The 26,560-nt window shown below is 34.8% G+C and overlaps 2 protein-coding genes across 3 annotated transcripts in view; one reads left to right on the plus strand and one right to left on the minus strand.

The window, feature by feature from the left end:
* Sf3b1 (splicing factor 3b subunit 1) overlaps positions 1-5,238 on the plus strand; it is a 36,027-nt gene extending 30,789 nt beyond the window's left edge. For both annotated transcript variants that reach the window (XM_085957856.1, XM_085957857.1), the window contains 3 exons: positions 2,760-2,972; positions 3,392-3,608; positions 4,961-5,238. In XM_085957856.1, the coding sequence (XP_085813982.1) occupies positions 2,760-2,972; positions 3,392-3,608; positions 4,961-5,119 (589 nt within the window). In that variant the 3' untranslated portion in view covers positions 5,120-5,238. The remainder of the gene's footprint in view (positions 1-2,759; positions 2,973-3,391; positions 3,609-4,960) is intronic.
* On the minus strand, positions 5,225-26,560 carry LOC147064352 (DNA-directed RNA polymerase III subunit RPC2-like). The gene is given in 14 exon segments (XM_085957859.1): positions 5,225-5,888; positions 6,364-6,527; positions 6,742-6,878; positions 6,958-7,752; positions 17,790-18,248; positions 18,780-19,143; positions 19,811-20,195; positions 20,663-20,850; positions 21,040-21,215; positions 23,607-23,627; positions 23,630-23,668; positions 23,671-23,717; positions 25,244-25,575; positions 26,345-26,560. Coding segments are annotated over 14 exon segments (3,408 nt in total). The 5' UTR covers positions 26,426-26,560; the 3' UTR covers positions 5,225-5,668.

Here is a 26,560-nt window from a genome sequence, read left to right on the forward strand (position 1 = left end):
TTTCGCATGCACGACAGACTACTCAACATCATGTCAACTTTATCGACAGAGCCCATGTTTTTGTTGTAATCAACAACGCACTTCGGTTTTATAATGGGTAGTCCTGTGGCTTTATTGGTTTTATGTGTGGACACCATTGAGTCGTCGTGCATGGTAGTTATCATGTGTACCTCCCTTTTGTCATGCCATTTCAACACAAGCAAAGGGTGTCGGTTTAAAGATTTTATTTCACCCTTTTTTAATTTTTGAATTTTCGGCATTTGCTTCCGATTGCTGCGAACTGTCCCGCACGCATTTGTTTTTTGTTTAAACAAATGTTCAAATAATTCTGGGCTGCTGTACCAATTGTCGCAAAAAAGTTTATGGCCTTTGCCAAAATAGTCCCTCATCAATGTGGTCACAACAGCCCCAGACACACCCAACTTTTCACTATCGGTAATTTCCGTTCCGTCGCCACAATAAATTATAAAATCTAAAATATATCCAGTTTCAACATCACAAATAACTTAATCCCAAACCTATGTCTTTTTGAAGGTATAAACTGCTTAAATATAAGTCGTCCTTTAAATACTATAATACTTTCATCTATACAGAGGTTTTCATTCGGCAACATCGAGTCTTTGAACAAATTTCTGCAGTGGTCGAGAAGTGTTCTAATTTTGTAAAGTCTATCACCGGCAGGGGTTTCACTGTCAGAGTAGTGAAGCATTTGCAAAATTAGCTCATAACGATCTCTGACCATCGTTTGGCTAAAAATTTTTGCATTTAACAAAGGGTCGGTACTCCAGTGTTCCTCTATTGTAAGACGGCGGTTTCTCGTCATCAATAGGGTAACAGCGTAAAATATGTACAATTCGCTTATGGAAGTATCATACCAGTTATGAATTCGGGCGTTAGGTGTGTGGACTTGTGTGTTGGTCAGATGATCGTGATAGCCGTTGGTAAAGTTCACTATTTTACCCATTATATCTTCATTTAAAAAGTGTGTGAAAAACTCGATTTCACTTGAATTCTCATTCAAGCCTACACTTGGATTAACACCAGTGTTAAAACTGTCAAAGTCATACACAATTGGCACAAATGGTCCCGCGGTCCACGATTGACGTGGAGCCTCTGGTGCTTCATGTCCAGAGGTGGAAGTGGAAGCCTCTGGTGCTTCATGTCCAGAGGTGGAAGTGGAAGCCTCTCCCACATTATGGTCAACATCAGAAGGGTCGTCAATATTGTGTGGTTCTGCCAGCCCTGTTCCTCCTTCATCATCAGTTTCCATTTCATAATCGGAATCCAAGTATTCAATGGATTCTTGGGCTTCCTCATCGGATACACTATCACGCGCAGACATTTTGATCGCAATGTACAAAAATTAACTTTAAATATTTCACTACACAATGTACCTACACGAACTTATTGTCACTATTACAAATGTATATAAAAATATATATGAAGAATCTGTGAACTCGAAATTATATTATTGAAATTTAAAATACTACTTAATCACATTTTACACTAATTTCAATGGGTAAAATGCATGAAATCTCCAATATTATGATTAAAATAATTACACTTAATCACAGAATCGCGTATTCAAAGTAATTTTATAAAAGCCGAAACTAAATGGTATCGATAACCGTACGAAACCAGACACACACTGTTGAAATAGTATCACCGCACTATTCCAAACAAAGCCGGAGTCGGAAATGATATCACGCGCCTGCGCATATTACGCAACCAACTAGCGGAGATATTTGAATCGACAAAACTGATTATTTGTATTTTGAAGGAAGTCGATATGGGTCGAGTCTTTGCTATATTACGAACTATTTCATAATGTTTGGATGACAGAAATCAACAGATGTCAGTAGAATAATAATGAAGCAAGTTCGTAAAACAAATTTCGTCTCTGTTGCTTACCAAATAACGAAAATACAGCAGTAGAAACTTACTGTCACCTCTAGGCGACGCTCGCGGCTCACGTATACGGCGATCACCGGCATCTCTACATGACGCGCGCGAGGAATAGGTTAAGTACCACTAACAGGAAGCGCAATTTAATATTTTTCATGGCCAGAATGTTAATTATAATTACGGCTTTATTGTTTTAAAGATTTTGGGATTCTTTTATGAATAGACTAAAAAGTGTAAATTGGGCCCGGGATATGATACTTAAGATACAAAATCTGTAATGTGGTCATGTACACATTCAATTCGGTTAAATGTGATCATCGCAACACCATCACCTATCGAATGCAAAATTCATAGTAAAATACACAAAATGTAGAATCGAGTACTATCAAAAAATTTATATTATAATTTCATTCTTCAAGCGTAAGCGAATCGTGTTGTTATTGTATGGTGCTATTTCACTAGTTGTGAAAATTGGTAAATATCAAAATGTTCTGCGTGGTGTAGTTTGTATTTATTTCCGGCAGGTTTGCTACTATCATTCTACTGCGCATGCACATTCATCATGCAAATTGCAACTGAAAATTCAGAAGCTTTAAGATTAATGGCTTTATGCATGATGTAATTTATATTATCGCAAAGAATATATTCATTATTTTGCAGTTTTAAATAATATGCAGATATTTACCATAACTCTTGATGAATTAAATTTTTTTTTCTATGAATCCAAGTTATGGTCGTAATAGTTTGAGTGAAAGTTTACAATGGATCCTTCTATAATAATAATGCACATAAAATAAATATAAACTTTGTATTCACCGACAGCAATCTAAAATAGTGTATTCTTTTCTTTCCAGAGTGTGCACAACAGTAGCCATAGCTATCGTAGCGGAAACATGTTCACCCTTCACAGTGTTGCCAGCCCTCATGAATGAGTACCGAGTCCCTGAGCTGAATGTGCAGAATGGTGTCCTCAAATCGCTTTCATTCCTTTTTGAATACATCGGTGAGATGGGCAAGGATTACATCTACGCCGTTAGTCCTCTTCTCGAAGACGCTCTGATGGATAGGTCAGCTATTTTACTTTATTCCCAATGGAATCCTTTTATTGACTTACGAATTGCACTACATTATGAGACATGTCCACTAGGAAAGTGTAAAATGAGTTTGAAGCAGTTTTAGGATTCAACCATCCTAACTGCTTTGTATACAATGTTATTACCATTTTCTGGTTATAATTTTTATTCTAATCTAATTATATCTAATTTTAATGTTTTGCCTTGACTTGTACCTCTTCAAAAGCTAAAGCACTAATAAAATATAAAGAAATTTTAGTTTTTATTCTTGGCATAAGATATCATTTGAGAACCAGTTCTCATTTGCAAAATATCATATTGTATAAGTCAATTTATCCCTTTTGATCAATTTGTGTATATGTATTGGTTTTTAGACTTGAAATAATAGTATTGTGTTTGTGTTGTATTCGCAGGGATTTAGTTCATCGACAGACGGCGTGCGCGGCGATAAAGCACATGGCGCTGGGAGTTTACGGGTTCGGGTGTGAAGATGCCCTCGTCCACCTGCTCAACCATGTGTGGCCAAACATCTTTGAAACCTCCCCGCATCTCATCCAGGCCTTCATGGACGCCATCGAAGGCCTCCGTGTCGCACTAGGTCCCATAAAAATTCTGCAGTATGCTTTGCAGGTAAGAAATGCTCCATGTCATCTCGACTCATTTTACAAATAAATACTGTCTTATAAATCAATGTTTATAATAAAAGCATCAAAGCTTGACCTGTTTATAGGATTTTAGAAACTTATATAGTAAATTACCATGTTTGCTCCTAAGTAGAGCATAATATATGGACTTCCGCAGTGACCAATTAATACAATTTTATCATTTTTACCAATAATTTATGGAAATACCATTTACCATCAGCTGGAGTTGATTCACTGCTGGATGAAGGTCTATGATACCACGTACTTTTGACAAACTTGACAAGTTCCTCGATTCGGCAGGTTTTAGCCAGTTTGATCATTTAGTGCAGCGATACTCTACCTGCGGCCCTTTAAGCTTTTATGTGCGGCCCGAAACACATTTATTATCAGGAATATCGTATATCTTGAGATTCGTTTTGACTTTGATGCACAGATAGTGACACCCGAAGAGGATTGTCAATATGGTTCCACATCAGATCTGGTATAATAGTGTTGCTATTGCACACGATTAATTTAAAAAACACGCATAATTTTTAAAATCTCAAAAAAAAATTTTTGTCACACCAGTAATGATGCGGCCCACGTTACTTTACAAATATATGTATTTGGCCCAAAGAAAAAAAAGATTGAGTACCATTGGTTTAGTGTATAAAACTGTATTTGTCCATTTCGTCAGCCTAGCCACCATATATCCATCATTTCCATATCACATACTCTTAGACATACAGTAAAACCTCGTTAGTAAGAACACTGATAATTCGAAATTTTCCCAAAAAAAAGTCCGTTGAACATTATTTTCATATAAAACCATACCTTTAATTCGAAATGATTTCAGAGTCCCTGGCATATAAAAATATTCAATAAATCGTTATAAAGTACACTATTTCATGAGCCAGTCATTGAAAATTATGAGACTTTTCTTAAAACATCAAAAATTACTTATTTTATGATGGTAATAAAAATAATCCTGACATTTTATGACCCAATTCGGTAGGCACATCTATGATCAGAAACGAAATTAATGAAAATCAAAATTTTTTTTTTTAAATTTTAATATTTTTCCCTTATACAATTCGTAATTCGATTTTTTTTTGATTTTCGGTCCAATGGAATTCGTATTAACGAGGTTTTACTGTAGTCTGCCTTTTTATCTGTTGGTTTCTTTTGTGGCCTTTCTCTCCACATACGGTACTCATAATTTTTCTTACACTAACGGTCCATATAATACATACTTTAGCACTGGTAGTGGTCAGCATAGCATAGGTTGGAACCAAATCTATTGTAATGACGTACAAAACAATATATGAAATTCACTCATATTTATATTTTTTTTTTCAGGGTCTGTTCCACCCCGCACGAAAAGTCCGAGATGTTTACTGGAAAATATACAACACCCTCTACATTGGAGGACAAGACGCCCTGGTAGCAGGTTATCCGAGAATACAAAATGACCCCAATAATCACTATGCAAGATATGAATTAGATTATATGATTTAGACTTACCAATCTGTGTTATAACTATTTTTTGTTGTTTATATTATAGTATTACGTGTCAAGTGTGAGGCTTCCAGCCTAGTTTTGTAATAAGCCAAATAAAAATGTCCCATTCTCGCAAATATTGTATTTCATTTCAACATATACAACTCAAAAGACAGAACGAACAGTGATAGCTTATTCTAGCTGTTTTGTTTTGTTCTACATATTATGAAATGTAAGTTCAAAACTCTGTTATTGAAAAAAATTGATATTGACCAATATCTTTGGCTGTTATTTAATTTAATAAACTTGTAGCCGATGTCATTCATAATTTATAGATACATAATGTGGTCCATTTAGTATTGGGTAGACGTTATAAATAATTTGTAATAAAAATATCATAAAATGATTAATTTTTATATACATATATACATGTAACAGTAATAATTTAACCTATACCTATGGTGAGCAGAGGATGTGCAACATAATTCAGACAGGATTTTCCAAAGTCCCCTTTCTAGTAAAATTAGTCAGACATAGGAGATTAGTGAATTTTACATTTTGTCGTGATCATTCACAGTACTTTTTGAGAGTAAGCCTGGGTACGATGTTCATGGCGGTGAGTTCCTGGAAGAGGAGTTTGCAGGCGTACGGGATCTGGACGGTACTGACAGAGGCAGAGCTGGCGCACGCATGGCACCACCCGTCATACGCAAGGCGACCACATGCGTTGCAAATGTCCGTGCTGAAAGCGTCCGATGCTATCATCAGTCTCTCGATTAACAGCATGCTGCAAATAAATATGTACATACATCGGTAAATTAACGTGTGTTTGCCTTTTGTAATAAATTACTGGAAAATTGAAAATGGTCGGTAAGTGGCGGTAGTATGAAAAAATCATTGAGTTTCCCGTACTTTCTAAACACAATATGTATAGACAATAATATAGATGACACTATATTTACTGTACAACTGAGTTATCAATCTACAAAATGTACTTTACCATATATTTTTTATATATATATATATATATGACATACCTATTCAAATGTACGTGGGCATTCCTTTGTCAGGCAGCGATCGGTTTTTGTATTTTAAATCAAAGTAGGTATTCATTACCTTAATGATTACTAATCGTAAAAGTTAGATTAATGTCAGAAATAATGAATGAAATAATAATTAATCCTCATATCCCGAGAATAATATCTTTCCTCAAGACAACTGTTGGTTCATACACGGCGATACATATGTATATATTATTATACCTGGCGCCGTAACCGATCAAACAATCTCGCTCCATCTCTCCGAGACGCAACCCTCCTTCCCGGGATCTTCCTTCTGTCGGCTGACGAGTGAGGACAGCTCGAGGACCCCTCGCTCGAGCGTGCATTTTATCCTGAACCATATGCTTCAGCTTTTGATAATATACCTAGAAAATATAAAGAATGAACACACGGGTTACATTACGTATAAGTTGAGGGAACAGTTAACTTTACAACTCAATATGGAAAATCACAAATTATGTATAACTGAGCTAACCTAATTAACTAAAGATAAAGTGTACATCAGAATGTAAAAGTTGCACTACTACTTTACTAGTTGTATATGAGAAATTTAAAAAAATGTCCTAATTTAATACTCACAGGACCCGAATAGATGTAAGCTTCTAATGGTTCACCAGTTATTCCAGAATAGAAAATGTCTTTACCGTGATAATTGAATCCGTTTTTTGCCAATTCATCACAAATATCAGAAACTTTTGAACCGCCGAATGCCGTACCTATAAATTACATTTGATTATAAAGCATTTTGTAACATAAATAAAACATATTATAAAATGTCAATTTTATTAGACATACCGTAATGAAATTTTCCTTCCAGCAGTCCCGCTTTGCCACCTATCAATTCAATAGTCTTCCCCACAGTCATACGAGATGGAAATCCGTGAGGGTTCATGATCATGTCTGGACAAATGCCGTAGTCGTTGAATGGCATGTCTTCTTGATCGACAATGAGACCGGTGACACCTTTCTGTCCATGCCGGGAACTGAACTTATCGCCGATCTCCGGACGGCGGGTTTGTCGCAGAAGGAGCTTAATAAGAAACGCCTCCTCTGCGTTAGAAGACACCATAACTTTTTCAACATATGCGGGAACGGGACATTTGTAGCTCAGTGGGACATCTTTATAATTGACTTGCTGCGGTTGCCCTGCCACCACTGGATTGAGAGTCACGGAAGGCATCTGTTTGTTAATTAAAACTTGTCTATTTTCCGCCATTTCTCCGGGGGCCGCTATTCCGTCAGCGTCGAGAATGTCATGCAGTTTAATCACCTTATTTGTGGCAGCGTCTCTCGAAGGGCCGAGGATACGATCAGATGTTTGATTTGCGTAACGTTTCATCGTGGTCTTCATGCTTTTATAGACCAAACAACGGCCATAACCTCTGTCTATGGACGCTTTGTTCAGAATAAGGGCGTCTTCTATGTCGTATCCGCTGTAACTCATGACGGCGACTGTTGCATTTTGTCCGGCGGGCAGTTTATCAAAATTGGTAAGTTCGATTGTTTTCGTCTTCACCATAGGACACTGCGGGTAAACCAAATTGTACATCAGAGTGTCGATCCGATTTCGCTGATTGTATCCAATGGTTCCTACGACAAACAATTCAAAATTATGTCTTACGTTATCAAGCCAATTATTGATCTATGAATATATTACATGCCGTAAATATGAGCTTCCATTTTCGTAAAATGTTGGCGAATCATTAAAAATGTCTTATATGTTTATTATAGTTATAATTTTTAAAAATAATCATTTTTTAGCCGTCCAGGGTGGAAGCGTTTAGCGGAGCATTGAGTGACGTGCGCAACTCAAACGTATAACCGTGTGTGAAAATGATCGTAGACAATGTCTTTTTTTTGGTTATACGTTTCAGTTACGCACGCCGCCGAACGCGTCCCCTGCTAATGTTATTTGTGTACTCATAGCGCCTGTACATGGATTTATTTGCAACAATAGTGTGTATTTTAAACCATCGCGATAATAACAGTTTACACGTAAAAGTGCTGACTGTCTCGTCAATCTCATTCTTCAAGAGTAAGCAAGACGCGATGTTGTCATTTTAAGATACTATTTGACAGTCGTGAAAATCGGTTAACCCCAAAATGAGTCTCTGAGCGGTGTAGTTGGTTTTTTTCCGGTAGGTTTGCCACTGTCGTTCTACTGAGCAGGCACAGATATCGAGCAAATCCCAACTGTCGCGTGAAACTTCAGGAGTTTTCGAGTTTCCGAACACATGCATTTTATTGTTATAGCCGCGATAATACACACTGGCAGCAGTAAATCCATGCACGTGTAAACGGGGTATAATAATGAATAAGATTTTATATTTTTTTTTAGAAATTATACCAATAAAAGCGAAATAAAACATTTTTCAAAAATGGAAATTGCCATTTTTGATTCTAGAGCCCTCATATAAATACATACCTCCTTATTACTAAACACCGGCCAGCTCACGTTTTTAACTGTCAACCCATAAAAAAACACATTAAAATGGTGGACGAATCCAATATCCTAAGGAGACTTTTGCCCAAATGATTCTTAGTATGGATTTCTACAATTTGTCAGTTGTTTTTTCTGCCAGCTCAGGTGCGAAGGTACTTATCATAATTATCTTGCGAAAATAATTTTAGCTGAGCGGCGTATTGCAAACAATTAATAATAATATGAACCAATTAAGATTCTCGAGTTACCGCTTTTATTGTTCTTTTTATCGCAGCAAATTTATTGTAAGCAATAGTGAACCATTTTATACAATGCGTATAAAAATACATGTTTTAATAATTATATTTCTAAGAACTTTTTCGTAGGTACGTACAACTACTATGCATACAAATACCAATTAATTGATACCTACAAATATTGAAAGTTTTTGTGCGTGGACCTTGTAATATTCTAAAAGTATCATATTGATACCATTACCAAGTATGTGTATAGTATCAAAACAATAGGTTTTCTGGAAATATTCGTTTGAATAATTATTATATAAGTAATTATAATATATTATGTTATTATATATTGTGTATTGCGTCAGCCGTAATTGCATTCTTCTAAAGGTTTTGCACTTATGTTCATTATAAATATTACGTTAATACATTTAGATTTAGAATATTACAGAGCTACTAATCCGCAATGCCACACATTTTACTACTTACCGTGATTAAATTAGTTATAAAACCTTAAGTAGATAAAATGTAGGTTACCGTTAATTTAAAAAAAAGTCACCGCCCGTCCCATTTAAGGTTACATGTAAATTGTACGTAATGCATTTCACCGTGGCACAGTTTGCGCTGAGCTTTCTATCGGAAAGAGATGACCGTATACTATAAGATAAAGTATCCAATTTTATTAGATTCAATATGAATATTAATTCAATTATCATAGCCGATTGTGGCAAAATTCATAAATTCAATAATGAAAACCTAACCTAACAAAAAAATATCCAGTAATCGGCTATTTCCAAAATTTGTTTGCCACTGGCTTCCTGTAAACCGACAAGAACCGTGTTTTATTTGGACATGAATTTTATCTCAGTACTATACGACCTAAAGAGGTTGAACAGTCTTTAATATACGACCATATATTATTACCCGTACAATATTTCGGATACGGCAAACTGTGTATGTACCTACAGATTTCCAGACACGCCCATTTATTCATGTATTTAGGTATTATTATTTGATTTAAATGCACATAAAGAGTAAAAAAAACTATTCATGATATAAAACGACAGGTACCTAGACACATATTACTTTAATAAACACTTAATATGAAAGTTTTAATTTTTTTTCAACTTTTGTAATTTTGATATACTTACAACCATTGGCGGCTTAATCCGGAAAAACCTAGCAGGTCAATTTTGAATATATTATTTTAATTTGCCTTTTCGTTGTATACTGAAAAGACGTATTGCAAATTGACTTTTTATACATTATAGAATAAGTGCTAGAAATTGTTATAGGTCGGTACCTACTAACCCTTCAAAAAATGTCCGTTTTTCATAACGCCAACCCATCGTTAACCGAAATTGCACACAACGCGTTATAATTTTTTGTAAATCAGGTCCACTTTTCTTTCTTTGCTTTTTGAAAAATCATCAATCACACGATTATAAAAATTGTCTATTTTTCCCACATATTTTTTTTCAATACTGAGCATTGCAAGAGCGGTCAGTCTATCCTGGCCCTATTGCGTAGAAAGGTTTTTATTCTTTTGAGAGTGGAAAAACATCTTTCACTTTCAACTGTTGTCATTGGTATGACGCAAATAAATTGGAGAACTTTGATCGACTCGGAAAATGTTTCGTTGAAATTATTGCTGAGTAAAAAATGTAGAAGAGAAACTGCACTAATAGCGCCATGCAAATCATATCGTTGATAAAACACCAATAATTCATTTTTTAACTTGATTATGTTTATTTCTTCTAACAGTTTTACCAAATTTACTTGACGTGTGGGAAAATTATTTTTAAAATCAGTGTAATTTTCTTTATTGAACAAATCGGATATAATGAGATGATCGTTGGATGCAAATCGTGCTTCCATTTCCATTATAATTGTATCACAGACTTCAATTGCTACTGCGTGCGTACTAACTGCTTCACAAAAATGTTATAAATCACCAAAAACTCCTTATATATTATTAAAATAACCAAAGGCATTCGTCAAAACCTGTCAACGAATCCGAACCGCATACACAGTTGCGTCTTGAGACCAATTATCTAGTCAGTGTTATCATTCTGTTTCATTTAATTAGGTGAAAAAATCTTTTGTCTCACACTCGGGCATTGCCGATATTACAGTAATTCACGCACCGTTACAAGCTTCGATCTCGTATTTTGTGTTATATCGATCTCTGTCTTATGTATGAGAAACGAGAGAGAAAATTTTATAAAAATATTCAATTTGGGTCAATTTTCAGACTGCCGGCGAACACAATATTTTTGTTCGGAGAATTATCGCCCAAACAAAAAAAGCCCAATAGACTGGGTTGACACAATATCGCGCGCCCTATAATTTCAAATCCACCGATTATTATTAATATTATTATATATGACATTGCACATATTATTAATATTATTATGTCGATTGTAAGGTATTTATTTTGGCAGGTCAATGACCGAATGACCTAAAGAGGGAGCCGCCAGTGCTTACAACATATTTTATCGTAACAGACATTTTCAATTGAATAACACAATAATAAAGAAATATATGTGCATATTGTTGCGTACATAAAAATTAACTTTAATAAAAAAACTAACTGGTTGGTGATATTTGTACTTATTTATTAAATGACTGATTTATATAGATAAGTACGTTATGAGATGGGGTAACTTTATCACTGAAAAATGTGCTATGTTTAAAATTCATCAACTGTAGGTGTCAAAAAAGGTTCTCTATCGATGACAAATTTTGAATTGCTTGTGATCGCTTCATAAATGAAGGAAGTGAACAACTTTAAAATGAATTATTTTCAATACAATATTACTTATCATCATCAGCTGTGGTATACACCAATATAGTATATATTTTTTATCGAAATACAAGATTTTGTACACACGGCGGCTGATGTAGTGTAGCCATCTATGAAACTGTGGGTTGCGGGTTCAATCCGGCAGATGGGAAAAATAATGCATATTGTTTTTTCAGCGTGTACCTACTCGATCTACTGAATGAAGTTAGTGGGTTGGGCGAATGACTAAATAATAATTATTCCTCGTAAAGAATGGTACGAGGGTGGGTCAATAAGTCCTTAGAAAAGCCGACAGGTGGCGCGACTAGTACTGTAAGCGGTTTGTTTTCATGCAGCGGCACTACCGATTCAGTATGCTGCGAAGTTTCAATCAGATTGGTCGGGTTGTTGTGTGTTTCTCGTACATTTAAAAAAAAAATGTGCTTGTGGAAAATGGAAAAATGGAAAATGGAGAAAATTGAGTTTAGAGCTGTTATTAAACATTTTAATATAAAAGGGTTAACAGCAAAGGAAATAAAAAATGAGTTGGATTTAGTTCACGGCATATCTGCTCCTTCACTTGCAACTATTTATAACTGGTTAAATGAATTTAAACGTGGTCGTACATCAACAAAGGATGAACCACGCTCAGGACGTCCTGTAGAGGTGACTACACCAGAAATGATCAATAAAATCCACGATATGGTGTTAAGTGACCGAAGATTAAAGTTGAGTGAGATAATTGAGGTTACAGGGATCTCAAAAGGTAGCGTCATTTCTATTTTACATGACAAATTGGGCATGAAAAATATTTCTGCAAGATGGGTGCCGCGTTTGCTCACAGTCGACAATAAACGCAATAAGGTGGTGGCCTCTAAAGGCCTGTTGTCGCTCATGCAACGCAATCCGGATGAATTTTTTCGTCGCTTTGTGACTGTAGATGAAACATGGATACACCACTATACTCCCGAGACGAAAGAACAGTCAAAGCAGTGGATTGCGAAGGCAAACCATGTCCAAAGAAGGTGAAAACCGTAAAATCAGCTAGTAAGGTTATGGCTACTGAATTTTGGGATGCACGTGAAATTATTTTCGTTGACTATTTGGAAAAAGGAAAAACAATAACAGGGGATTATTATGCATCTTTATTGGACCAGCTAAAAAACAAAATTGAAGAAAAACGGCCTCATTTAAACAGGAAAAAAATCCTCTTTCATCAGGACAATGCCCGTGTTCACACATGTTTACGATCAATGGCTAAAATTGAAGAATTGAAGTTCGAATTGGTCGACCACCCACCGTATTCGCCAGATTTAGCCCCCAGTGACTTCTTCCTTTTCCCAAACTTAAAAAAATGGCTAAGTGGACAACGTTTTTTTTCAAATGAAGAAGTCATCGATCGGACAAATGCTTATTTTGAGGACCTTCCGAAAACTTATTTTTCTGACGGTTTAAAAAAAATTGAGAAACGTCTAACCAAGTGTATTGAGCTCCAAGGAGATTATGTTGAGAAATAAAAAAAAATACAAAAATAAAAACTGTTTTAATGCTTTTTTCTAAGGAATTATTGACCCACCCTCTGACATGAACAAAAACGCCGACCTTCAGTTAGTGTTTGTGGCAGAGTATGGTTTAACGACATAACTATACAAATCTAGCCTTGTAGTCAATTCTACTTCTCAATAGCCTTGCGACAACCTCACGACACGGTTCAGACAGGATATATAAGTCCCATGGTTCTAAACTATGGAAGAATCAAGAATGAAATGGTCAAAAAGACCATGAACAGGTAATCACTAGCGTAATCGTTTAGTATTAGGAAGTAAAATGTATATTGTTAACCTTTTCTTTGTAAATGTAATAAAATTTTACGTAAAAAATTTCCGCCTCCGAAAATCAAGAGTGCTCCAGTGTAATTGGAACGCTGTGACCACAGACCTCGAAATGTCACGTCGTGAAATATCAGCGCGATGTATTTTTTAATATAAATTTCCGGGAAATCTCCATTAAACTTAGAAAATAAGTTATGGAAGAGATTGTTTACGTAAAATTTAGCAAGTACATGCTTCAATAACTTTTATAGCAATAATGGAAGTGTATGAAAATTGGAAAAGAAAATTGAATATTTATAAATTTATATACTGTATAATTGTGAATAAAGAATTTTTATACTAATTTTATCAATACAAGATAGAAGCTAACTACTGTTATAAAAATACTGTAAACGCGTACCTATATTTATAGACGCGTAATTATAATTATAGATTTTGTTAATGCTATAACATACTGACTATAACGAATATTGTAAAAGTAACAATTGGAAAAACTTAAGATTCTGGCATAGATGGGTTTCTACCCATAAATAATAATAAATCTTAATCGCATCTTGGGTAAATAAAAGAATTAAATACTGCAACTAAAAATACAAATTGGCGTGTGACCTTGAACTTTAACTGAATTCTGTCCGACTAGAATTTACGGCCCAGCTGTGCTGGCTCGCGAGGTAAAAATAGATTCAAGGTTACATCCATATTACTATATAAAAGTCACTATGCAAGATTAAATAAGTTAGTAACTGTTCGTGTATAACATCTTGTTAGGATTAAGCATTTATATATTTAAGTTGAAATGTTAAGTATAATATTATAGTATTTTCTCGTAATAATATTCGTCCGAAAAGTAAATATCGAATGAGAAAGTTTCTGCGGCTCCAAACAGTTTTATTAAAACTTAGTAAAATTCTATTGGCCTAAAAAGGCCAAGAGTGGTGGAAAGGACTAGTACGTGGGTGTCAACCTTTCATTTTGACATTTTAAATTTAAAGACTGCCATTCCCTTATTTAGTACCCGAATACTTATTCCGATACCTCGATGGAAAGCTAGAAACTTTCCCCTTCGTTTGAACACGAAAAATCATATAAAATCAACTATTTTGCTTACGTCATCCTAACTGCGCATTTAAGGGACATGTTCTAGAGGGTGCTTGAAACACCCCTATTGAGTCTTAATTTTGCGAAAATAAAGTAGAGTAAATTTAACCCGACTAAATTAGAAGATATCTCTATTAGAAAGTTGCCAGGAACGGGAGATATACGTAAATTCATCCCGTGAGAGAAAGATATACATCTGCTATCCCTTACTGACTGTTTCCTGTTAAACCTCTATCCGAAGGGTATAAAAGGCGACCACTTTTCCCGTAAAATCATTAGTTTCTACACTCTTCACCAGCGATCTTCAGCAAGCTGCAGTCCTCACTGCAAAGTTGTGAGACATGGTTCTCAGTACATTCGCGATTCATACGTACCAGTAAGTCCCCTTCGACGGGCAAAACGTAGCGCGAATAACACGTATCTGTCGGTAGTGACGTCGGCCGCTAAAACGTAGCACGAATACCACGTATCTGTCGATAGTGACGCGTTCGCGGAGTAATTTTATTTTTCATTACTCATCATACGAGGTGACGTAATCGGGATAAATTACGCGATCGGATTTGTTTTATAAAAACAAATTAATAAACTCAGTCTGTAATAATAAATTTTACAAATCTTTTCGGGATTATAAAATAAATTTTTGAAACTTTATTAAGTAAACATAATTATAAAACAAGTTTTGGTAAATAAATTTGTAAACATAAAAACAAATTTTAGTAAATAAATTTGTAAACATTAAGCAAACCTTTTGTAAACAAGTTTGTAAACACAAATAAATATTTGTAAACATGCTGTGAACATAAATAAACTTTATAAACGACAATAAAATAAATTCTATTCTTTTTATAAACCTAATACTGTGTGACCAAAGAATAAATTATATTTTCTTTCTTATGGGAAAATATTTCATGAATTAAAAATATCCAAAGAATATCTGCGTATCCATTCTCTGAATTAGGTGTGACTTTTTGGGAACTTGTGAAAGATTTCACAGAGATCCTATAGTGAACAAATAAATAGTTTGCTGATACTTTAATGAGATTTAATTACGGGAACAATGACAGTTAACCTTATTGTGTGACCGTGAACTCTAGTACCTGAATAAATTCGGCACCACACCAGCTGAGAGTTTTATTTGGGAATTCAAAAGTTGTGATACTACAAAGGAGATCCACCTCTCTTAGTTCATCACTAGTCTCCTCAGTGACGGCCCGGTAGCATTATTGAGCTAGCCGTGAGCCGGGTCATGTCACCTCGTACGTTAATAGGTGGGTATAACTTGCACTTCGTAGAGATATATGTTTTCAAATTAGGACTGAAAATTGTATCCATCTAACTATTATTATTTTATGTATGCGTATTGTTCTTAAATCAGTTGTTTAAGACAATTCAGTGGCGTAACAGAATATAGAAAGCTCCATAAAGACAATGTTTTACTTAACTCCCTTTTTATTTAAAGGATAGTGTGTACATATAGAATTATTAATCCACGACGTTCACAAATGATATGTTATTTAAATAAGAGTAAGTGAAGCAATTTATAAGAATACCTAATAAAAAGCAACATGTATACGTCTCTAGTCAGAGTATTGATAAGTCGCGCAGCCCTTGTTATCGGTAGGTACTTGAAGTGATATAATATATATTATAAGTATGAGTATTTCATGCATTATTGTTATTTTTAAGTTAATGAGTAAGGAATTCAAAGATATAATATTACACACCTATGTATAAGTAAGTAGATATTTAATATACAACAAATAAATATACGAAATGTACAATAAGAGCTTTAGAAAATTATAAATCATCCAATTAACTATTTTTTTAGTCAACGAATAATTCACAAGATTTGACAATGTAACATTTTTAATTGAAGATAGCTACATAGTTTGAAAGCACATCAAAGAAAACTGAAAAGATCTTATTAAAAAATAATACGATGCCCAGCAGGATACAAACCTGCGCCCACTGGATTCGTGCCAATGTGCTCTGCCAACTAAGCTACCTGCGTTATATTCAATTGCGATGTAAATCATTCATCACAAATATATTCAGCTAAGCTGAAATTTAAGAGATACATCCCTCCACAGCTATTATATATTTTCATATGATACATTTATTTTAAATATGTTAACATATTATTATAAATATTATTAGCTACCGCAATGGGAAATTTTGTTGAATAAATTCATATGAATAGTCTGTAGGTAGATACAAGTTTGACATACTGTCCACGCATTATGATGACGAAGAGTTTTGATTCTTGGAGTAAAACATGCAGAGTTGTTCGAGGTAGATTGTAGATTTACCCAAGGGCCAAAACATCCTCCATGCAAATAACATCATATTAAATAATAGTAATTTGGTTTGCAAAATTACTTAGTGTTTTATCAAAATCTATTGTGATATTTCAGCCAAAATACATAGTACAGTGCACAAAATGTAGAATCGAGTGCGATGATGGCATCGCATGCACAAGTAAAATCACTGCCATTTGAATTCACACATTCAGTTCGGATGCGATGATCTCTGGAAGTTCTCACATACTTGTTATTTTTTTGTCCGCCAAAGATCACATTAAATAGTTAATGAACTACTTAACTGTGACTGTATTCTTCAATAATTTGTCTAAATAAGTAGGTACTAAGCTATACTAATACCATCGCTTCTACATAATGAAAATTCCTCGGTATTCATAAAGATACTATAACAATAATATTTATTTCATAATAATTCAATGTACCTACTACATCGTACACCTTATTTTTCTGAAAAACATAGGTTCCATAAATTATTAACGCATTTTTTAATTAAAAAATGTTGTAATATTAGAGTCCGTCCCCAAAAAAAAAGAACTCCGGCTGGCCTACTTATTCTCTTACTTACTCTACTTATTACAAATGAGTACATAGCGATTGCATAATATTATATTAATAATAAACTGATGCTTTAGTATGCATTTAATCTAACAATATTTCCAAACGGTAGGTAAATTACTATTTAATTAAATAGAAATTAAGATACTTCTTTTAATTGATAGAATTTCATTAAAAAATTGATAAAGAATAAGTTTGAATTATAATTTTACAAATTGCTTTCAGTAAAATCAATATGTAGCTATTTTAGTTTATTCAACATTATCCCTTGAAGATTTATCATCATTTAAAAATATTTAAATGGAGTGACAAAATCCTGATTTAAAAATCAGTGTATTGTTACTGGAATAAATTTGAATAAGATTCACTCACCCATGGCCTGTTTACCCATAGCGCATTGATAAGTATTCCTGGGACTCTGGTTATTATGCGGGTAGGGAACGAGTCCAGCACAGACACCCAAAATGGTGAACGGTTCGATTTCTAAATGCGTAGTCATCTGATAGTCGATCTCGACCTCTCGACAAGCGATGTGACTGTCATTCTCTTCGTTCACATCGAGGTATTCGATGAGACCATCGTTGAGGAAATCCTGGAACTTGCGGACTCCTCTGTCCAGCTCCGCCATGTGGTGCTGCTCCACCAGGGGCTGCCCCTTCGTGACGATGATGTATGGTCGGCAGAGTCGACCCCCGTCGCTGCAGATATAAACCGTCCGCTGATTGTGGTTTGGATAGATGGAAACGAACGCTGAGATGAGACCTCGGCGCCGGAACATACGGAATACGTAGATGAGTCGATTATAGTTTCGAACTACTCCTAGAATGTTACCTGTAAGTAACGAAAAAATTTGGTACATTTGGTAGAAAGCTACTTGAAGATTATAAAAATATATTTTATCTTTTCTGTGGACTCAACGTTTATGTTTACATGATTACTTGCCTGTCAAATATGTTTGTACGGTCTCCCTTTCGCATATTATGTAGTACTCATGAACTCGCTACCAGACGAAAGTTGATGAACAAGAGATGTTACCTTTTGGTTATCCCTAATGTCGAGGAGACGAATATTCCAGTCATTACAAGTTAAATTGATTGTGGGGCTGGTAATAATTTACACAAAATTAAACATGTCGTCGGCTTAATTCATGAGCTGCTCATGTCTAAACTCCATATTGGCAGGAGAAAGAATAATTCTTATCAGAACTTTTTTGAGGTACTGTTAAAAATATTGTTAAATTTTGAACGTCAAATCAATAAAAATCGTATTTACATAACATAATAAAATTATGTGGAATTACAAAATATTGCTTAAAACCGAATGTAAATTAAAAATTGCAAAAACTGAACGCAGTCAGCTCACCGTTAAGGAATACCATATAGACATCTGGATGATTGATCTCCTCTCCACCCAGCAGACGAATATCCTCGACGCCAGCATTGCATGCCAGCCGAGCGACGGGTAGCTCATTGCAATCCGTGGTGATGTGAGTCATGAGGGCCAGGTTCTTAACTAGGCCGCACGCCTCTCCTTCGGGAGTGTCGGAGGGGCACAGCATACCCCACTGCGACGGCTGTAGGGATCTTGGCCCCGACACTTTGCGGGTCTTCTCAAACTGAGAGTTCACTCTGGTCATCATGCCCAGCGCTGATATGTAGCTCAGCCGACTCAGTACTTGGGTTACTCCGTGCCGTTCCATTTTGAATCTTTTGATGGTCCAGTTTCCCTAAATATTGAAAATCAAAATAACATTAAGAGCGTACTTCAGTGAAACGGCAAATAATTTTCAACAGTAGATGCAACGAAATTACGCACTCGTCGCCTAGACTTGCCAATCGGAGACCGACAGAAGAGGTGTGCGCTCGTCGATTTGTTTTGTCATGGCGTCGGATGAATATATTCTTAAATCATGTAAAGATGATTAAAAAACTTTACATATGTACTTGAAAAAGAAATGAATATACTAATATTATTAGTATATTAACAATAAACATAACATTAAATGGACGCATGTTGAATTTTTATGACAAATTATGTTTTGTTCATTTTCACAATCCGCGCATCGCCTGGCCACGATCTTTCCACAACTGAAGTATATAGCCTTAAAAGCAATAATTTAATACCAAAATACTCTGTCACATACTAAATCTCAATATTAAGGTAGACAAGTCAGTAGAATAGGTAAATGATGTAACCAAAAATCTCTAATAACTTTATTGCAATGTTGGTGGATTTAATTTTTACTGATATACCACAATTATGTATTTCTACAACACCATTTGGCGGATAGCTGTAGATGTGTTAGCAGAATAGAACAACAGCTTTAGCAACAACATAATCGTGCTGCATAGTTTATAAATATACAAAAATTGAATTAGCTGAGATATACTCACACTGGATATAGCAGTAAACAGCCCGTTGGCAATCAGATCAGGCCTCATGTGCTTCACAATATCGAATTGCGCAGCTTTGATCTTGGGTATTATCTTATCGGCTATCATTTTCAGTTCCCAGTTGAATCTTTTGAAGAGGTCTTCAAACATGAGGGCGAGCATGGAGCCAGCCAGTTCGAGTCTCTTGTTTCCGTAATAGTCAGGGTCGTCGATGGCGAATTTGTTGGCTTCCGCTTCCACCACCCTCCGCACCATCAACGATAAATAGACGGCCTTCACATAAAAGTTGAAGTTTTCGACGGGCACGTGTGCCAGAATTGTTGTGGCCAATAAATCGCGTGCCTCGTCTGCGGGTGTTCGAGTTTTGCTGGCTGCCGATACGAATCTGAAAGTATGTCTTTATTTGAATTTTTCCTAAGAATACCTATTGTCATCCCCAGCATATACTATAATATGTATTAAGTTTCTGAATCGAATTGGCAAAAATAGTTGGTTTAACCATACCTATGTGTTATCTGTGCATACTCGAACTTGCGGTACAGAGGTATTTATTTGAAAAAGACACAATATGATACAATTATTCTATAAATTATAAATATAAAATTCAAGAATTAAAATCAAACAACCCGCCCCTGTAAAGATGGGGCCTGAATGCCGATCCTTCGCCGGTCCTGGCGTGCCATGTGATACCACATCTCATACATGAGCCTGACTTGTCAGAATTTGGGACCAGGTAAAATATTTGTTACACTTCTCACAGTTCATTTTGACATTTAAACAATACTTAATATTAATATTTTTTTCGGCTAACGCCATATGAGTGCGAAACAAGTGAAAACATCAAATACTAACCGTTTGACTTTGAGTTTGGACCCCATGTACTCTAATGCTTTTTGCTGGGTAAATATTTTTAAATTGTGACAGTCCATTAAACAAGGGGCCATTTTTTTCAGAGAATTGTTATCAGTTCCGACCAATTGCATTATTTCTTGGTCACTGCAAATACCCATCGCCTTAAATATAACAGCTATAGGAATGTCCTACGAACAAATAAACAATGAATGATTAAAAATAATAACCGAACTCGGTAAGGGATACCATTGATACATATAATTATGTATTATCAAAGGTGGGATCACGGTAACCCACCATGCTTCCCACGATTCTCCATTGCTGAACAATCATTTTGTTTGAACTGGAGTTACATTATTTTACAAAAAAAGGCTTACATCTGCTAATGCATTGTGTCGTAAAACATATTTAGTGTTCTTAACGATGACATTGGTCCTGGATTTCTTTTCGTGCGTAGAACTTGTCACTTGGCACTGAATAGCACCTTTGAACTCATCCACAATCATTCTGTTCCTCGACAACTGTTCTTGGATCAATATTACTTTCTCCTGACCTGAAATCAAATAACATCATAAACGTAAATAATTGACGTGTATCCCATTATTGTAACGTTTGTGCAGTAGAATCTTGGTTATCTGGACCATGATTATTTGGATTTTCAATTGTCTAGATTTTTTTATGATCATTAGTATTACATGATTATATGGAAAATGTACAATTTAAAATACATAATTAGTAAAATAAGTCACAGATGGCCGAACGGTAACGTGTCGACTGATAATGTCGTCGATACTGGGTCTGGTAAAATTCACATGTTTTTAATTTGTGTTTGAGTCAAGAGTATATACCTCAGTAGCGAAGGGTGGGCATAGGCTGTGAAGATCCGACATAAATAGTGCACATTAAACTTTGTCAATCATACGTTTTTGTATTTATTCAATTAAGACTACAATTTTACAGATGGTGTTGGTTAGTTTTTAAAAATCAATTAAACCCTGCCTAAACCAAACACCATTCAAGTGTTTACGTATGCCTGATAAAGTTTAGTGTGTACTATTTATGTAGGATCTTAAGTCTACCCCTCGGTAGGCCCCTCGCCACTGATAGTCCTAATAGGTTGAGCAAATGACAAACATCCAGTTCTCATAAAAACAGAAATCTGTTAATACTCCTCTCTGTGAAGGCCCATATGATCCTCTTAAGCCCAAATTCCATTGGCAGATTGCGTCTGGCCCGATCGTCTGCCACGACTGTCAAACTCTATTCTCTATGGTTTTCAAGGATCGTGAGCGATCGGGACGAAAGTGGAAAATTTTCTATTATTCCGTCGTGCGATCCATTCATTATCAAGCGAAGATTGCCGAAAGCGTACGAAAATAGCCGAATATGCGCCTGCTCGCGAGTCATGCAAACGGTCGTTCATTTCATTCTACTGGTCGATTTCAACTGAACAACTACAAGATGGCGAAAACTCAAAAAATATATATGGAGTATCACCGAGGACACAGTCCTAGTCGAATTAATACACGCCAAAGATATAGTGTGGAACGTAAAAAACCCGCTATATTCAATGGCGATCACGCTGTTCTTCAGTTAGCCAACTTTTGACCCAGTGTTTTCGTTTACGGCGAGTCCTGACCGCCTGAGCCAGTTGAAATATAGCCATACTCGCTACAATAAATTAGTCTTTGGATTATTCGATTTCGATATTCGAATTACTCAATTGGTTTGGAGATTCAAGCTCGCCCAGTCAGCTCAGTTTTTTTGACGTAAAATTGCGCGGGAATGCGTTCAGTGTAGCCACCAATCTAAGAAATATCTAGTTTTCGATCAACCTATATTTTTAATAATAGCAACACTATGTTTATTTTAAACCAATCAAAAGCAAGGACAACGCGATTGAATCGTCGCGTGAAATTGCAAATAGTGTAAAAACGTTGGCGACGACGGTCGACGTGGATCGTTGGATCGGGTTGGGTCTGCGCGTCTGCCAATGTAATTAAGCCATTAGGATCAAACATGGTGATGAAATATAAAAAGTGAATTGTACTTTTTTTAAAAGATTTATTCTGGAGGTATGAATGCTTTATTGATTTTCGACTATTCTCATTCCCAATTGGACGTATTTCTGCAAACAAGATCCAACCCTCACGTGTAACATGTTGAGAAAATTCAATATTTGAGGGATGATTGAATTAAAAAAATATGATTTGTTAGTTAATTTAAACATCTGATGGGATACTTTAATAAAATCAAATAATCACATATCATTTTAAATCAATACCAACTCAAATATTGTATTTTATCAACAAGTTAGACGTGAGGGATGGATCTTGTTTGCAGAAATACGTCCAATTAGTCCAGATAATAGAGGTTCTACTGTATTACAGAAGGCCCTTGACTTTCGAACGTTCTACTTTCGCACAATTCACTATTGCGTACATTTCTTAAAATTTATATTTTTGTGGATAATGCAAAAAATGTGCGCTTCCATGCAGTCGCTCCTCTCTCCTCGCTCCCTGTCACCTTTTCAAATACTTAAAAGGGTGGTATTCAACTATCTCTTGACAAGTCTATAAAGAAAACACCTGATTGCTAATACGCCTTGTTAACTTTATTATACCTATTGATTAATAAATATTTTTAAGTGATTTTGATTTTTTTTACATCTCTACTTTGGACACATTTTCAGGAACCATTTACGGGCGAAAGTCGGGCCCCGCCTGTAATTATAAATTCCATCTGTTGCCACGTAAGATATTATTAATGACTAAATAGTATTATAAAAATAAATTAATAGTGAGGAAAGCTAAAGAAATATTATCTCAATAGGTAGGTACTATAAATTTAGATTTTCAATCCCAATGTTAAATAAATACAGAGAAGTAAAACTATAATGCGATGTTTTTCGGTCTATCAACAGTAGTATTATGTATTATTGTACCTCTGACGATGAAGTAGCCTCCGGATCATGTGGACACTCATTCAGTTTGGACAATTCAAACTAGATTTATTGGTGAGGACACAGTTTGAGGAACGCAGCATGAGTGGCATTCTGGAATAACATTAACAGGAAGTGCTATATTAATTAATCGCAAAGACATGCAAAGATGTCAACGTTAAATAGTTCTAACATCTTATGCGACATCGTTTATGTAAATTGAAAGTGCTGCCTGAGAACACAAAAATAATGGGATAAACTTAAACACCTGTTACAGAATAATAATTTTATTTTCAATAGTTTCACTGTATCATAATAATATGCATTAAGGCGAAGCCTTTACTGAGCCGTTTTTTAAAGAGGCACCTAGCGGATAGAATACGAAGCTTGCAATTGAGATTTTTTTTTGATAATTTACAATTTCAACTGTATTAATTAATAAATATGTATCTGAAAACATTAAAAAGAAAAATATTTTTTATTATAAGTCAAAGATAAACTTAGTAAATAAAAAGGATTTCAAGTTATACACATTTATATTTTTTATAAAAAATCGATGTTTTTTAAAATAGATATAAAAAATATTAAAACTATGAATTAGTCAAAAATCTCTTAGGCGATGCTTAGAAAACTTAATAAACTAAATTTTAATAATAAATATGACCATAAAATATATGTAATAATAAGATGCGGTCTGATTCAACAAATTATAATTTATTACATTTTTTACAATTGTAAGTTTATCTTTGACTTAAAATAAAAAATATTTTTCTTTTTAATATTTTCAGATACATATTTATTAATTAATACAATTGAAATTGTTAGATTATCAAAAAAAATCTCAAAATTGCAAGCTTTGTATTTTTCCGCTAGGTGCCTCTTTAAAAACGGCTCAGTAAAGGCTTCACCTTAAAGTTAGTCAGGTAAATGAAACACTCATTCAATATTGGTAATAATTGAAGACACCCTGTTCACTTTGTGTTTCGTGACCTGATCGTCATAAAATAATAAACTGAATTCCAACATCAAAACCTTGTTCAATGGGGACCGACTTTTACATTTTGTGCTTTGGATTTTTTTCTAACTCCAATTTTCCATATATCTTTTAATTGACCATGAAGTAAAGAATGAAAACTGAACAATATTATAAATTGAATAATTATACATTAATAGTTAAATAATATAAATTTTAATGAAATCAACGCAGATACAATGTACCCAGCATTCATTCGGACACACTTGAATTGCAAGTATTGCAACATACAATACTATATTTACTTGATTTCTGTTAACAAATTGTATTTATCTGACATCTGCCATTTATTATTACATTATGTGCTAGAAAATCGGCTAGATAACCCATACGCACACTTATTCACATAGGTATGACCTATATCTCAGCCACATGAAGCTGGTCTTCATGATCATATCCGTCACTGACGACCAAGTTTAAATATTTAATTGCCACTGTTGCCGATGATCGTAATCATGACATAACTTCGGATACGCATGGGCATAGCAGAGGCCTCCAACTTAGAATTGCACGGAGGAATAAATGCCGATTATCCAACGAGTGCACTTGTATGACCGCGTTACAAAATGGATATAGAAACATAATATTATAATGATATAAAGCTTACCTCCCGATCATGAGATCGTTTCTTATAACTCTCTGATTGCCTCTGGTGTATTCGATATCAACAGTGATGGGTGCGGAGTATGTCATGTCTCTCAGCCGGCACTCGTGAGGCGTTGTGGGCTTGGTGATATTAAACCCTTCCTCCACATCTGGAGTGCCGACGTGTGCGTTCAGATATTTCACATAAAATAAAGGATCCGCATCGCTCAACACTTTTTCGTTGGCTTGAACTATCTTTTTGATTTCGACATTTATGAAATAGTTAAACGAGTCAATGTGCTGCTTCACCAATCCTTTCACTTGGAGAAAGGCCGGAACTAATTTGTATTTATCCTAAAAGATAATGATTACAAAAAATATGAGATATATTGGTCTTAGTGGTAAAGTAGAGGGATGTATTTGTTTCAATTTTATTCAATGTTTAATAGTAAACAAAGATGTCGAATAAAGCTTTCTTATATACAGATGGAATCTAAATGTATAAGTGAAGAATTCATAGTTTGTTGCATAACACTTGGAGCGGCTACACACAGAGGATACGTGTATCCCCATTACCGATATAATGGATACTGAGTTTACTAACATATCTTCCGTTGATTTACCATTTTTGATTGGCCTTTACCAAAATTCACGGTTTGTAAAGCGTTCCAGGCTATTCATTAGTCAGCGTATTGGTATATATGCAGCCAATGAGGTATCAACTGATTAGTATGGATTGTTACAATGCAAGATTACTTAAGCTGAAGGTGAGCAATGTATGATTTTATTTCATAAGGACGTCTTTATGAGCACAGTGAAAAAAACAAACGTCATTGGTGTCTTATGGTCCAGTTTTACAAAAGAATGAAATTAGTATGAACAGGGTCATTTATGAGGGTCTTTTTATTCTTCAGATGCAGCGCCCACTAGTGAATCAATGTATTTCACCAAATTTGATTTGTCTATTTATATAATTATTTTTCCCTGATTTACCATTCATTATTTATAATATATAATGACTATTTATATTAACTATATGTGCAGTATCTACTATTGGTAATTTTGCAATGAATTGAATTGTTTATCATTTTGATAATAATATGGAAGTAATATAAAAACTAACCTCCAAAACTTTGATAGGCTGCCGTAATAATTTTGGGTCACTGCACCAATCCTTTGAAAACTCTCCTTTTAGCTCACCCATGTTTTTAAATATTCTGATCTCTGTGTATATTTCATTAATTTGTATTGTTATTATCACATCTTTTCAAAAATAGTGTCTAAAGTTAAATATAAAACATACTTGGAAACAATATGCATTATTACTGAATAAATAGTA

The sequence above is a fragment of the Rhyacophila brunnea genome, unplaced genomic scaffold (assembly GCF_057557595.1).
Source record: "Rhyacophila brunnea isolate RB1 unplaced genomic scaffold, BYU_Rbru_1.0 scaffold_7, whole genome shotgun sequence".
In the NCBI taxonomy this organism is placed as follows: Eukaryota; Metazoa; Arthropoda; class Insecta; order Trichoptera; family Rhyacophilidae; genus Rhyacophila; species Rhyacophila brunnea.